This window comes from Emys orbicularis, chromosome 2 (assembly GCF_028017835.1).
Source record: "Emys orbicularis isolate rEmyOrb1 chromosome 2, rEmyOrb1.hap1, whole genome shotgun sequence".
Classification (NCBI taxonomy): Eukaryota; Metazoa; Chordata; order Testudines; family Emydidae; genus Emys; species Emys orbicularis.
In genome coordinates, this window is record NC_088684.1 from 107,192,430 (window position 1) to 107,206,441 (window position 14,012).

The 14,012-nt window shown below is 41.8% G+C and overlaps 1 protein-coding gene across 1 annotated transcript in view; it reads left to right on the forward strand.

Annotated features, from left to right (window-relative positions):
* DCDC2 (doublecortin domain containing 2) overlaps positions 1–14,012 on the forward strand; it is a 108,671-nt gene that overhangs the window by 41,156 nt on the left and 53,503 nt on the right. The window contains exons 5-7 of the mRNA XM_065399722.1: positions 2,551–2,697; positions 4,816–4,870; positions 7,753–7,936. Coding sequence (XP_065255794.1) covers positions 2,551–2,697; positions 4,816–4,870; positions 7,753–7,936 — 386 coding nt within the window. The remainder of the gene's footprint in view (positions 1–2,550; positions 2,698–4,815; positions 4,871–7,752; positions 7,937–14,012) is intronic.

Below are 14,012 nucleotides of genomic sequence, written 5' to 3' on the forward strand. Positions count from 1 at the left end.
ATTAACAACATAGCTGCCAAGTTTTGTGGTTTCATGCATGACATTTATCAAGTCACTGATTCTCCCTGCCAAGCTCCCCAAGAGTGGGGGCAGGTGCAGTAAGGATGTTTTCCAGGGTTCTCCAAGCAGTGTGTGGTCTAACAAACACAGTGAGGTGAATTCAGAAATGAGTTTCCTTATTGATTTTAGGTTTCCTTGTCTTTGTGGGCTTGTTTGCTCATTAATGTTGTTTCATCATTACTGGTGGCTTTTATGTGGCAATGAAGCATAAGTGTTTTTTCAAGTGCTGCCATTACCATGAAATGTTTGTATTTAAAAAATAACTACTAGGTATACTTTGTAGTAGTGGAAGTGCATTTGGGATGACATACTAGATATGCAAGGAAACAGCAAAGTTTAAAAGTGGAGATTGGTATTAATATAAAATAAGAACAAAAAAGTTACCTATGTTAGTATACAATTTGTTGCACCTAGAAAACTGAGGAACTTCCACATCTGGGGGATTAATGATGCATTATGGGTTACAAAAATATGTCAGAGTATTTTTGCAAATTGTGCTTTTTAATGTTATTTCATGCAAGATTAAACCAAGTGTATGTCTGGCTTCAAAGGGCAATGGATTCATCTGACTAATACTGACTGTCGGAAGTTAGTGTAAAAAGAATTATGGGGAAAAGTAGCTTTTTCTTTTTTATAAAATACAGAATTTTCTGACTTAGCTCAGCTCTCTCATCTTGCACATATCTGTATATATCAGTTGGGAAAAAAGCTTGTTGAGGTGGACTTGTTGAGAAATTAATATTTGTTTGTGTCAGTATAGTGTGCATCCATTTGCTGTACGTGCACTTTGTGGATAATATGCACACGCCCTCTAGAAGGCTTCTTAAATACAGATGTTTGAATGTTAAATTTAATTATGTAAACGTGCTCCTGTTGTTGAGTTGTGGAACGTGCTGCACAGGGTAGAACCTGTTCAGTATAGAGGGATTCCCTCCACCCCCTTGTGATCTTTCTTGTAAAAATTCAGAGATTTGGAAATGAGCTGATTCTGACAGAAGAGAAATAGAAATCCCCAAGCAACAAGTTTCATCCTTCACCCTCAGTAAATGCATGTGTACACACAATAGTCTATATACTATACTATACTCTATATACCGAGATTATTATGATAAAGATCCCTCTGGTACAACGCAGACATTAGCTCTTGGTATTTTAATTGTTTTATACATACTGTTCCTTGCTATAATGCAGCGGTTCTCAAACTTTAGCAACCCAAGGACCCCCATTTTGATTTAAAATTTTTCGGGGACCCCCAAGGCCCCCCATGCAGCCCTTGCCCTGTCCTCTTCTCTGAGGCCACGCCCCTTCCCTGCCCCTTCTCCGAGGCCCCGGCCCCACTCAGTCTATCCCCCCTCCCTCTGTCACTCGCTCTCCCCCACCCTCACTCACTTTCACCAGGCTAGTATAGGGGGTTGGGGTGCAGGCTGTGGACCCCGGGAGGGACTCTGGGACCTTAGGTGGCTCCAGAAAGCGACTGACACATCTCTCTGGCGGCAGTTCCTAGGCGGGGGGCCCAAGGGGGTTCTGTGCACTGCCCATGTCCGCAGGCACCGCCCCCACAGATCCCATTGGCCGCAGTTCCCAGCCAATGAGAGCTGTGGAGTCGGCACCCGGGTAGTGGGCAGTGCACAGAGACCCCCTGCCAGGGCAGGAAGGAAGCCTGCCTTAGCCCTGATGTGCCTCCAGACTTTAGCGTTCAGGAGGCGCTGGGAGAGAGGGGGAGGAGTTGATCAACGGGGCCTGCGGACCCCCGGGGCACTCTCGGGGACCTCCAGGTGTCCCCAGTTTGAGAAATGCTACTATAAAGTAAAAGTGACCTGATAATATATTAACAATACCACCACAACAAAAAAAGCCCAATCCAGCATAGATACCCTGTGTGAATAAAAGTACTATGCATAATTATGTTCACACTTGAAATGAATAGAAGATGGGTTCTGAATCTTGGGGTGATGACCTACCTGCCTTTTCCATATAGCTGGACGGGAAGTGAATCCTGATATGGAAAAGAGGGTCCTAGAATGAAAAAGGTTGAGAGCCAGTGGAACAGATCACATGTAGCTCTAGAGAATAAAGTTTCTGTGAGTACAGAAATCCAGTAGTTCTTATATTTATTCCAGTTACCGGATAGAGGAAACCCTCTATCTGTCTCCCAATAGTTCTCGTTTCATTAGCTGACACAGTTCACCCATGACAATGAGAGATCAATCCCAAATTAGATTTCTCTGCTCACCTGCTTGGATCCCAAGTACCATGCGGCTTGATCCAAGTTGTGATGTGGATGGTTAGTTTGATATTTCTTTCCTTGTATTTGATTCTTTGGGGGTATAGCGGTATATATATTTGTATGACAACTGTTATAGCTCTGCTTTTGAAGTCCAGTAAATTAAGGACGAAAAGAATCAGTCATGATTTTTAAGTGGATAGGTTACTCTAGCTTTTCAATGCACTTAGGAAATCTAATTGAAACTGCAATTAATGTTTTGCCAGGCTTTATACTTTAGATGGAAAACTTGTTCAGAGTGGGTCAGATCTGGAGAATGGGCAGTTCTATGTCGCAGTGGGCAGAGACAAGTTTAAGAAGTTGCCTTATGGTGATCTACTGTTTAGCAAGTCTACAATAAGAAGACCTCAGGGGTAAGCTCTCTTTATACACACGTGTGTGTGTATTTTCATATTACTTGTGTCCTTGTGTGTTAGTCATTGTGTTTACAAACCAAACCCAATAAAACACAAAATCATTATTTGAGACACACAAAATGTAACACAGAAGCAGACCTGTATATATATTTTTTGAAAAACCTGTGTTGATGCCCATGAGAAAGAAAAGGGGACAAAGAATATTAGCAGAGAGAGGAAGGAAACTGAGAGGAAGGGAAGATGTGTTTCTCTCATAAAAGTACCATTAAAGTGAGAGATTATGTATCACAACATGAACACCGTGAGAGAGATTCTGTGGCTCAGCCCTCCCCATCTAGATTTTTCCTCTACTGGTGTTAATCCACATAGATCTGTGGTCTTCAATGGAACTATGCTGATTTACAGTGGCTGAGGCCCACTATATTTTGTATGGTGTGCGGAGCATGCATTCTTTCAAAAGGTGCTGTAAGCCAGTTCTATGACCCAGAAGTGGAGTGTGACCTTCCTTAAAGGTATTCTCTCCCCCCCCCTTACCCCCCCCCCCCACACTCTGTTTCCCAACTGCACACTCTTCCAGCCCTTCCCCTGACTACCTGTGTAAGGAGAAAACACCAAGGACCAGACAATGCCCCTGTCACACGAGTATTCTTTTAGGGACTGATCCTATGAACACTGTGTGGCTTGTTGCAAAACTACCATTAGTAGTCCCATTGAGTTCCATGGGACTATACATGGTAATAAGCACTACACTGGTAATGTTTGCAAGATTGAGCTCATAATGGGTATCTGCTGGATCACTGTAATTTAAAAATTGGACCGATCTTTTAAATTCTTTAGAAAAATTTGGGCCCAATTCTCTCACTTTCTCTGATGTAGATCAGGAATAATTCCACTGAGATCAGTGGAGATGTGTCAGTGAGAAACTGATGTGAGATCAAAATTTGTCTCGTATTTTGCAAATTAACTCCAGCGCAATACATACTGACTTTTGTGAACTGTATACAGAGAGAATTAGTAACGCAAAATATTCTGAGAAAAACATTTTTGAGGCACGAATGGAAAGGTAGTGCAAAGCATAACCTAAGGCTATGTCTATGCTACGAGCTAGGAGTGTGATTTTTGCTGTTTGTGTACATATACTTGCACTAGTTCTCATCGAGCTAGCGTGAGTATAAATAGCAGTGTAGTTGTGGTAGCATGGGTAGCAGTAGTGGAGGCACTGCTGAACTGTGCCAAGTACATACCCACTAATGAGAGCTAGCGGGAGTATGTGTACACGAGCAGGGGAATTGCACCCCTAGCTCATTGTGTAGATATAGCCTAAGGGATATTGAGCTAGATCCTCAGTTGGTATAAATCGGCATTGCTCCACTGAAGTCAATGGAGATACTTTGAATTATAGGTGCTGGGGGGGGAATCTTGCACAGATTAACAGAATACCTCCTCACATTTTTCAGTATATAAAATATACCAGTGATTCTCAACCTTTCAAGACTACTGTACCCCTTTCAGGAGTCTGATTTGTCCTGTGTACCCCCAAGTTTCACCTCACTTAAAAACTACTTGCTTACAAAATCAGACATAAAAATACAAAGGTGTCACCGCACACTATTACTGAAAAATTGCTCACTTTCTCATTTTACTGTATAATTATAAAATAAATCAATTGGAATGTAAATTTTGTACTTACATTTCAGTGTATAGTAAATAGAGCAGTATAAACAAGTCATTGTCTGTATGAAATTTTAGTCTGTACTGACTTTGCTAGTGCTTTTTATGTAGCCTGTTGTAAAACTAGGCAGATATCTAAATGAGTTGATGTACCCCCTGGAAGACCCCCTGTACCCCTGGTTGAGAACCACTGAAGTATACATTATGGGAATTACAATATATTTATTTGCATAAGATAAGGATTAGGCATTTAACTCAACCTAGTAAATAGGAATTTGACATCAGTATCAGTGGGATTTCTTAGTAAAATAGTAGATTGGATAAAATAATTAACTACATTGCCATAGTTAGGAAAACAACCCATTTTTTATTATAATAAAGGCACATATAGCGTTTACATTATAGACCGTGTTTAGAATCCTAAGGTATTATTTGTTTCTGCAGTTCCAAAGCCTCTTCACTGCCTCCTGTTGTGGGATCCCGAAAATCGAAAGGGAGTGTAAGTAGCAAATGTAACAATAAGATTTTTGCTGCTAACTCTGCTTAATTCCAATAGATGGAAAGTCACTATCCTTTGGGTTTCAATTAAACATGTGATAATAAAACCCAGAGCCACCTGGTGGTATGTTTATTACTGCTTGAAGAATATGGAACTATTCCCATGTCAATTAGACAAAAGAAATATCAGAAAATATTGTTGCTGTAATGGTCTATTTATTTTGTACAACATCTCTGAAACACAGCCAAAGACCAACTGTTGCTTTGAGATATTTCTCATAATTCTGGTAAACTATCCTTGTAAGTTTTCACTCATTTTTTAATTCAGTTTATGCAACTAAGGAAAATACACAATCAAGACTTCATACAAAGGCCAGTGAAGACAGTGGGAGTCTTTTCATGGTCTTCGAATCAGGCCGTAAAAGAGTTGCCTATCCCATGCTCTAGGAATCCTTTACAGCCTGATTCTCTACTGCATTACACCATGTAAGCCATTTACACCTCAGGGCGGGTAGTGATCGATCTATCGGGGATCGATTTATTGTGTCTCATGTAGACACGGATAAATCGATCCCCGAATACGCTCCCCGTCGACTTCGGAACTCCGGCTCGCGAGAGGCGGAAGCGGAGTCGACGGGGGAGCGGCAGCGGTCGACTCGACGCCGTCCTCACGGCCAGGTAAGTTGACCTAAGATACGCCAACTTCAGCTACACTATTCACGTAGCTGAAGTTGCGTATCTTAGGTCCACCCCCTCCCCCCAGTGTAGACCGGGGCTCAGACACATAGACTTTAAGGCCAGAAGGGACCATCATGATCACCTAGTCTGACCTACACACCTGTGCAGAGTGGGTATAAAATGCTGCCAGATCAGAATGGTAGTATTTTATTCCCTGCTTGCATTCACTGTGCACAGAGGTAAATGACCACAGAAGTTGAAGGGAGTGGAAAATCAGGCCCACAGTCTATAAGTATAAACCCTGTAGTCTATCCCACCCACCCCACTGCCCCAAGGAACACCCCCCCCCCCCCAAAAAACCAACTAACGGGACACCAAGAAAATATGAAACTATTGGGAAAAAAAGCCTCCACTCAATTCAGTTTAAATTCAATAGAAGATACAAACACCAGTATAAAGTGCAGTTTCCTTGCTTTGGTCACTGTATGTGAATTTCAGCATTCTAGCATTTTTTTTATTTGTCTCATTTAACCATGACAAGTCTGGAAAAAAGAAGCGAGAAGCTAACGAGAATAATGGCTAACATTCAGAATTTATCTACTTTATGGTTGTATCCCATGTAGAGAAGTAACACAGACAAGATAAAAAATGCACAATTGACACAGTGATGCATAGTAGACATTTTAATATATGTAGACTTTTTAGGAATGTGCAGTATTGATATTAACTATCTGGGGCAAGATTCTCAGCTAGTGTAAATCATTGGAATTCCATTGGCCTTAATGGGCACCTACGGTTTTACTGCTCTTGCTGATTTGGACCAGCACTTTGATATGTTATGAATTTTGGAATTTGTAGGCATTGAAAGAAAAGGTGAAATGTGGCTATATCCCCATTCTTCAATAAACAAAAAAGCCATCTTTAAATGAAACGAGGTGACATTTCTATTGACTAAATAAAAATCAGAAGAACCACAATGAACATGTTGTTTTTATTAAAAAATGCCAGTGCACAATACATACAGGATTTTGTTAAAGCAAAGGTTATTGTAGTGAAGTCAGTCCTGAGACCTTTGGTTAAAGATAGGTATTTCCTCTCAACTTCAGCAGCGGGGGAAAAACACGCTGTCCTTGTCTATTCTGCCCACGTTGACACTTTGTAGAATTACAGGGCCCTCTAGTGTCCAAGATTTAAATCGTTTGAATTGTTCAAACAGCTGCACCCAGTGAAAGTACCAAGTGGAATTTACTTGTCCTTTGTGATTTAACTAAATGGCATTATATGTGTCTGAGATATGTAATCTACTCTGCATACATATTTATGATATAACTTTTATAAAAATTATTGTGAACTGGTTTAAACTAAGGAAAAAACATGTGGAAGTCACATTTTTTTTCAAGCTAAAGATTGTGTTAAACTTAAATGTGGTCAATTAAAGGGAAAAAGTGCATGCTGCTTAATTAGAGAACATTATTAGGTTGACAACTCCAAATGAAGTCAGTGGGCGCTGTGAAGGACTGGGCTCCTATGAAAATCAGCTTCTAGATAGCCTTTTAATATGCATTATCGTGTCATTTTGCCTTCCTTCAAAGATGACTTTCAAATATATCTTCTGAATTTGCCATAGTAAGTCTCCATAAAGAGACATGGGTCCAGATCCACTGCTCAGTTTCTAGATGCAAAATGGGGAAGTGATTCAGAAGCAGCAGGGTGGCTGGCCTCTTTCAGGGTGTCTATAATGAAGAACATCAGTGCGAATGCCAGATATCTGCCAGTGCCTCTGCCATCTGCTGTTGCTACTTAGGAGAACAACATACAAATGTAGTTTTGGCCATGTGATCAATTATTTACCAATCACATTGGTTATGAACATCCAATGACTTTATATATGTATATGCATGTATTAATTCACATTAAGGAATCTTGTATCAAAGAGGGCATGCCTGATTTTCCTGAGGGAATTCACAGCATTAATTGAGTTAAATGAACTGGCTTTTTTTTCTTTTTTGAGTTGACAACAAGTTGATGAAAGGTTATGGTTTCTTGGATTATTTTAGATAGCATCTAAAAGCACTGGTAGCTAATGAATATATCTGTTTGTATACTTGTTGTCTGTATAAACTATGACTTAGGTAGCTTACAGTGAAACTTAAAAAAAAATCTATCCTATATTCATCAATGAAAATTCTGAATTATTTTTCTTAGGGAAATGATCGCCAATCTAAATCTACTGTTGGCTCCCGTGACACGGGAGACATGGTGTCATCTCCTCAGCCTCCAAAGAGAAAGGAAAAGAGAGAACAGACTCAAGAGAAGATCAATTTTTCTAACAAACCCACAAAAGTGAAGCAAAATATAAGAGCAACAACTTATATCCTTCAAGATAATGGTGAGTATTTAGGTGAAGTATAACATCATATAGGTTCCTGAACACTCAGGGCCAGATTCCGGTCTTGGTTATACCAGTGAAAATTTGGAATTACACATTGGTGTAAATCCCAGTGAGGTCATCAGATTTTCAGTGTACTTTGTCTGCCACATTAATTTCCAGATCAAATCATCACGTATCAAATGTATCTGTATGCAGCATTCACAGCCTCAGCCCAATTTATAAAAGACAGACTAACCTGGTATATACCATATATAATGTAAGCTAAATAACTTAGGGTTGCCCAACCTTTTATGCTTTTGGTACAGGCATAACCAGTGGAAAAACACGGTCAGAATCCCTTTGTCATTGTTCTGCATTGAAAAAAAAAAAGAAAAAAAAAAAAAGAAAAGCTGGCCTGCTCCAAGGACATTACAATGTCCCAGAGGATCCCATGCTGGCTGCCTGGTTCTGATAAAACAAAATGATTTAGACCCAGAGGGAATAGAACAAATGTAGAACTCCAATTAGCCAATAGCTGCAGAGACTAATCACACTTCAGACTTGCTGGAGGCAACTTCTGATTTGCTTCCCCACTGTGTCATGGCAGCAATTTAGAAATTTAGAAATTTAATAATAAATGTTCTCTTTGGGAAATTGCTTTCCCTCCCTTACGGTGTAAGAATTTGTTTTATGTCTAGAAGAATATCTACTCTGGACAGATGTTATTGAGACATTAGTGTGCTATTTTTTCTTATTAATAATGGTTCAAAAATTGTTAACATGGAGCAATTAATATCTGTCAGCAAAAATAAATTACACTTTTCATAACTTCTGATGTTTCCCCAAACTGCTGTTTAAATGTGCTATAATTATGCATCATGCTTTATAACTTTCGCATATTGGATCCAATAGTGCATCTGCAATGGTACAGGATTTACAAATTGTACTTCCTGATTCTGAGGAGTAGATTTGAAAATTGGCATTGAAAGATCAATGAAACCCTTTACTCTGAATCACTTTGTAGTATAATGGTATCTTTCTTAGAAGAAGGTTGTAGAATTGCTGCTTTATTTTTGTTGTGAATCTAATGCCCTTGAATTGTAGTACTGATGTTACTATAGGTTGACATCATTATCCAGCTGTTTATGGGTCATGTTCAAACTATGTTTGTTTCTTGACAGAGGGATAATTTTCTTATTATACTAAAAGTGACCAAGGGCAATTTTACTGTCTGCCTTTTAGAACTGGCTATCTTCATAGGTTCCCTTTCTTGAAATTGCCTCTGCAATTTCCTCTCTTAAAAGCTATATGCCATGACTTGCAATCTGCAACTTGGTTTAACTGATAGAGGGTAGTCACCCTTGGATGCACCATTCTGAAATTCCAGCTGCAGTTATCAAAGGCTCTGCCTCCTACCTGTTCTCAGGTCCTGGCTTTTCACTGCTAAAGGAGTTTCTTAAACAATTCTCTTATCCCTGATTATGTCATTTAGTTTAATACTACTAGTTATTCAGTAGGTAGTAGTTAAAGTGGTTGAATTAGATGATGATAAGGATTTAATTACGGTTGAGGCTACGATTATGTCATGGAGGTTGCAGAAGTCACGGAATCCATGACTTCCAGCGACCTCCGTGACACTGTGGGCCCTGCAGCTGACCAGCTGCCGTGCGGTGTGAAAAACTGCTATCTGACTGAATGTGCTACTTAGGGTGTACTGAGCATGCTCACACGAACAGCAGGGGACCCCTGCAGCAGCCCAACAGGTGGCAGAACCCCTCGCAACTGACCGGCCGCCTCTGGGGACCCCAGAGATGCCCAGCTGCCGCCGCCAGCAGCAGAGGGATCCCGGAGCTACTCAGCGGCCGCTGGAAGGGGCCCCCAACAACTCCCCAGCCGCCAGAAGAGGTGGCGTGGGGACCCCCCCCCGTTCCAGTCCCGCAGGGCAATGGGGCCTCTGCAGCTCCCAGCTGCTGCAGGCGCGGGGTGTGTGTGTGTGTGGGGGTGTGTGTGTGTGGGTGTGTGTGTGTGGAGGGTGCTGGACCCTCCTCCCTCCCCATTTTGTCAGGGACATATTTAGTAAAAGTCAGGGACAGGTCATGGCTTCTGTGAATTTTTGTTTATTGCCTGTGACCTGTCCCTGACTTTTACTAAAAATATCCATGACAAAATTGTAGCCTTAATTATGGTAGATCTGGAGAAGCCTTGAAGCACTGCACTTAATGAAATAGTGTTTGCCACAGACTAGGATGTTAAGAACCTGGAATGCCCTGCGGAAGGGTATATCTTGCAAGGAGTCTTTTACTTTTGTAGTTTTTGCCCTTGGTGTTAAAAGCAAGAAGAGAGGCCATGCTCTTGGAGAAGGCTTTGTCTGTTTGGCTTACAGTTTTTAAGGGCTCGGAGACCTCTAACTCAGAATCCTCAGATCAGTCTCCAAGAATACAGGAATTATCTTCTGTTCAGACAGTTCCATCCTGGTTAACTTGAGGCCTTGGTACCTTTTTCTTCTCCTTAGAAAAGAAGCACTCAGTGGTGTTGAGAGACTCTTGATGCAGAGGTCTTAAAGTAGCTCTCAAAATCCAGGTGTATTGATCCACTCTCCTGTTTGGTATATTGAACCTGAACCTCTGGGACGAGATGTTCCTGATTCCAAGTTAAGGAGTCCGTGTACACAGTCTTCTCTGATCCATGTAACTCTGACCCAGTGATTTGATAGTGTCAGTCTGTTTGGAATGAGGATTTTCATAAGTAAGGGTTCTGGTTCTGGAGATATTTCTTTAGGTGGGTTCCTGAATTCACGTAGACACCATTGTAAGAAAGATAAGGTATAAAACAAAACCTTAATTAAGCAACTGCTTAACTGATTATCTGTACAACCTTTCTTAGGGTTCTTTTAATTTCGATTGCTTAACTAAAGAAAAAGGACTTGAGAGTTGAATGTAGTTTTATACAGTTTATTAAATATCCTTAATAATAGCAACTAATAGTTTAGGATACAAGAACGCAAAAATAGTATTGGACTCTGATTTGACTAACAGACTAGAAAACTGGTCAAAATAACCATTCAGATTTTCAGAATCAAATCACATGACCACAATAGAAAACAACAATTATACTCAATTACTATCTTGGGAAGGTGACTTTGTTTGGATTTTTGAATAAGAGTCCCTCAGAATAGGGCCTCACTTCTGCTAATTGGTTATCAGCTCCGGTTTGCTAACAAGAGTAAGAACAATCCAAAGCTAGATCACAAGACAATTTAATCAATTATTTACATGCCAATTCACCAAGGTCTCCTTCCCAATGGATCTATAGTAGTCAACCCTTTTAACCTATTTTCCAGTTAATCATATTAGCCCCAGGATCTGATTAACTATCTAGAATAAATTACTACATTTATAACAGACTGTATAGACTGAGTGCAGTTCAAGAAGCTTGCACACTTGGTTTCATTTATGTATGTATACACCTAGAACTTGAAAGGCAGTATGAAATCATTAACTGTGGTAGACACACGTCCATATACAGTGTTCTACAATCTTAGTTAACAACACTAACTTGTTCAGTTTTAAGGCTACTTTACAATAGTCTTGATTGGCACCTGTTACAAAACAAAGACACACACAGTAACTCTATGATAGTCTTTAAATCCATGGTACGCTCACATCTGGAATACTGCGTGCAGATGTGGCCGCCCCATCTCAAAAAAGATATATTGGAATTGGAAAAGGTTCAGAAAAGGGCAACTAAAATGATTAGGGCTATGGCATGGCTTCCGTATGAGGAGCGATTAATAAGACTGGGACTTTTCAGCTTGGAAAAGAGATGATTAAGGGGGGTGTGGTGGGGCAACGACTCACCGGCGCGGCACCTCCTGCTGGTTGTCCAGGGAATTAGCTCTTCCAGCCCAGAGTGCCCTCTGCGGGCCGGTGTCTCGCCTGCCGCTGGCCCCGTGTCCTTCCCAGACCCCAGTGCCCTTTGCCCAGGGGTTCTGCCCACCACAGTATCCACTCACTCTGTATCCCAGGGGAACCCCCAACCCCCTATCTCCACCTTGCCTCAGTGGCTACTGCCAGTCATCATCTAGCCCCCGCTCCCTGGGGCAGACTGCAGTCTGTAAACCACTCATCATCAGCAAGGGGGGTTGGACCAGCTGCCTCTGCCTATATCTGAGCTGCCCCTCTGCAGCCCTAGTACCCTTTTGTGGGCCCTTAACTCGGCCTGCAGCCTGGGGCTTTGCTAGGCTGGAGCTCCCCAGTTCCCTCTGCCCTTCCCCAGCACTGCTCCACCCTAGGTACCCGCCTCAGCTTCCCAGACAGCCAGGTCCTTCTCTTTCCAAAGCCAGAGAGAGTGTCTGTCTCAGGCTCTGGCCCTCAGCCCTCTTATAGCACCAGCTCTGGTCTGATCGGGGCGTGGCCCCACCTGTGGCTGCTTCCCCCAATCAGCCCAGCTTTTCCCCTGCCAGAGCCCTCTCCCAGGGCTGTTTTAAGCCCTTCAGGGCAGGAGCGGGGTGACATGATGGAGCTCTATAAAATCATGACTGGTGTGGAGAAAGTACATGAAGAAGTGTTATATACTCTTTCTCATAACACAAGGACTAGGGGTCACCAAATGAAATTAATAGGCAGCAGGTTTAAAACAAACAAAAGGAAGTATTTTTTCACACAATCAGAGGGGTAGCCGTGTTAGTCTGGATCTGTAAAAAGTAACAAAGAGTCCTGTGGCACCTTATAGACTAACAGATGTATTGGAGCACAAGCTTTCGTGGGTGAATACCCACATGCGTCTGATGAAGTGGGTATTCACTCACGAAAGCTTATGCTCAAATACGTCTGTTAGTCTATAAGGTGCCACAGGACTCTTTGTTGCTTTTTCACACAAAGCAGTCAACCAGTGGAACGCCTTGCCAGAGGATGTTGTGAAGGCCAAGGCTATAACAGGAGTCAAAAAAGAACTAGAAAAGTTCATGGAGGATAGGTCCATCAATGGTTTTTAGCCAGGATGGGCAGGGATGGTGTTCTTATCCTCTGTTTGCCAGAAGCTGGGAATGGGCGATAGGGGGTGGATTACTTGATGATTACCTGTTCTGTTCATTCCCTCTGGGGCACCTGGCATTGGCCACTGTTGGAAGACAGGATAATGGGCTAGATGGACCTTTGGTCTGACCCAGTATGGCCGTTTTTATGTTCTTTAAATCACATACACAAGCAGGTACTCATCTTTACTAATTAAGTACACAGTTTCAGGAATTGATCAGTTGACTGATTTGGGTCATCATCCAAGAGAAAGGCTATGTTACTATCACCAGATCTTTGCTCAGTCATCAGCTTTCAGTTTAGTTATCATTCACAGCAGGATCTGACACTGCGAACACAGGCAATGCAAAGGACAGACATGACTATAGGCTTTTTCTGGTGCACTAGCAGGCAACCTGAATTGTTGGAAAATAGAAAGTGCCTATCCAAGATAGGTACTTGATATCATCAGGAGGACACCCAGGTGGCCAGGCCAGGACCTCTGTCTTCTCTCCTCTCGTTGTCTTCGGCTTTTGGGAAACGACGTACTGAAGGAGACAGGCTGTTTTATCCTGTTTTTGCTGTGTGGTTTCACTTGGTCTCTCTTCTTGGAGATGATGGTGTGGACCAATCAGCTGGTGACCCATATTTCTTCTGAAGATTCAAAATGTCCAACCAAAATGAGTCATCCTGTCTCACCATCCAATCAGGGAATGAGACATCAGCTTTTGGGTTCTTACAACTGGGACTGGAATTTTCCAGTCTCTTTGTGCTACACATTTTGTCACACTAGCTTGTATAAGACAAGTTAGAGCATAACTGTTGGGACAGCCATCTTGGGACATACCTTGAACACTGGCTAATTTGCTCTGGTTAGCAACTTTCCTCCACAACTCGCTTTCTGTGGGCCCCTTTGCTAATCAGAGCAAATTAGCTAGTCCCTCCATACTCTCTGAGTCTCTTTAAACTTGTTTTGACAGTCCATTATACAATGCAAAGTCACTTCAAGAACTATTGTTCTCCAGCAGGCAGGAATAGCTGTATGAATCTACCATTTCTATTCTTGTTCTAACAACAATGGT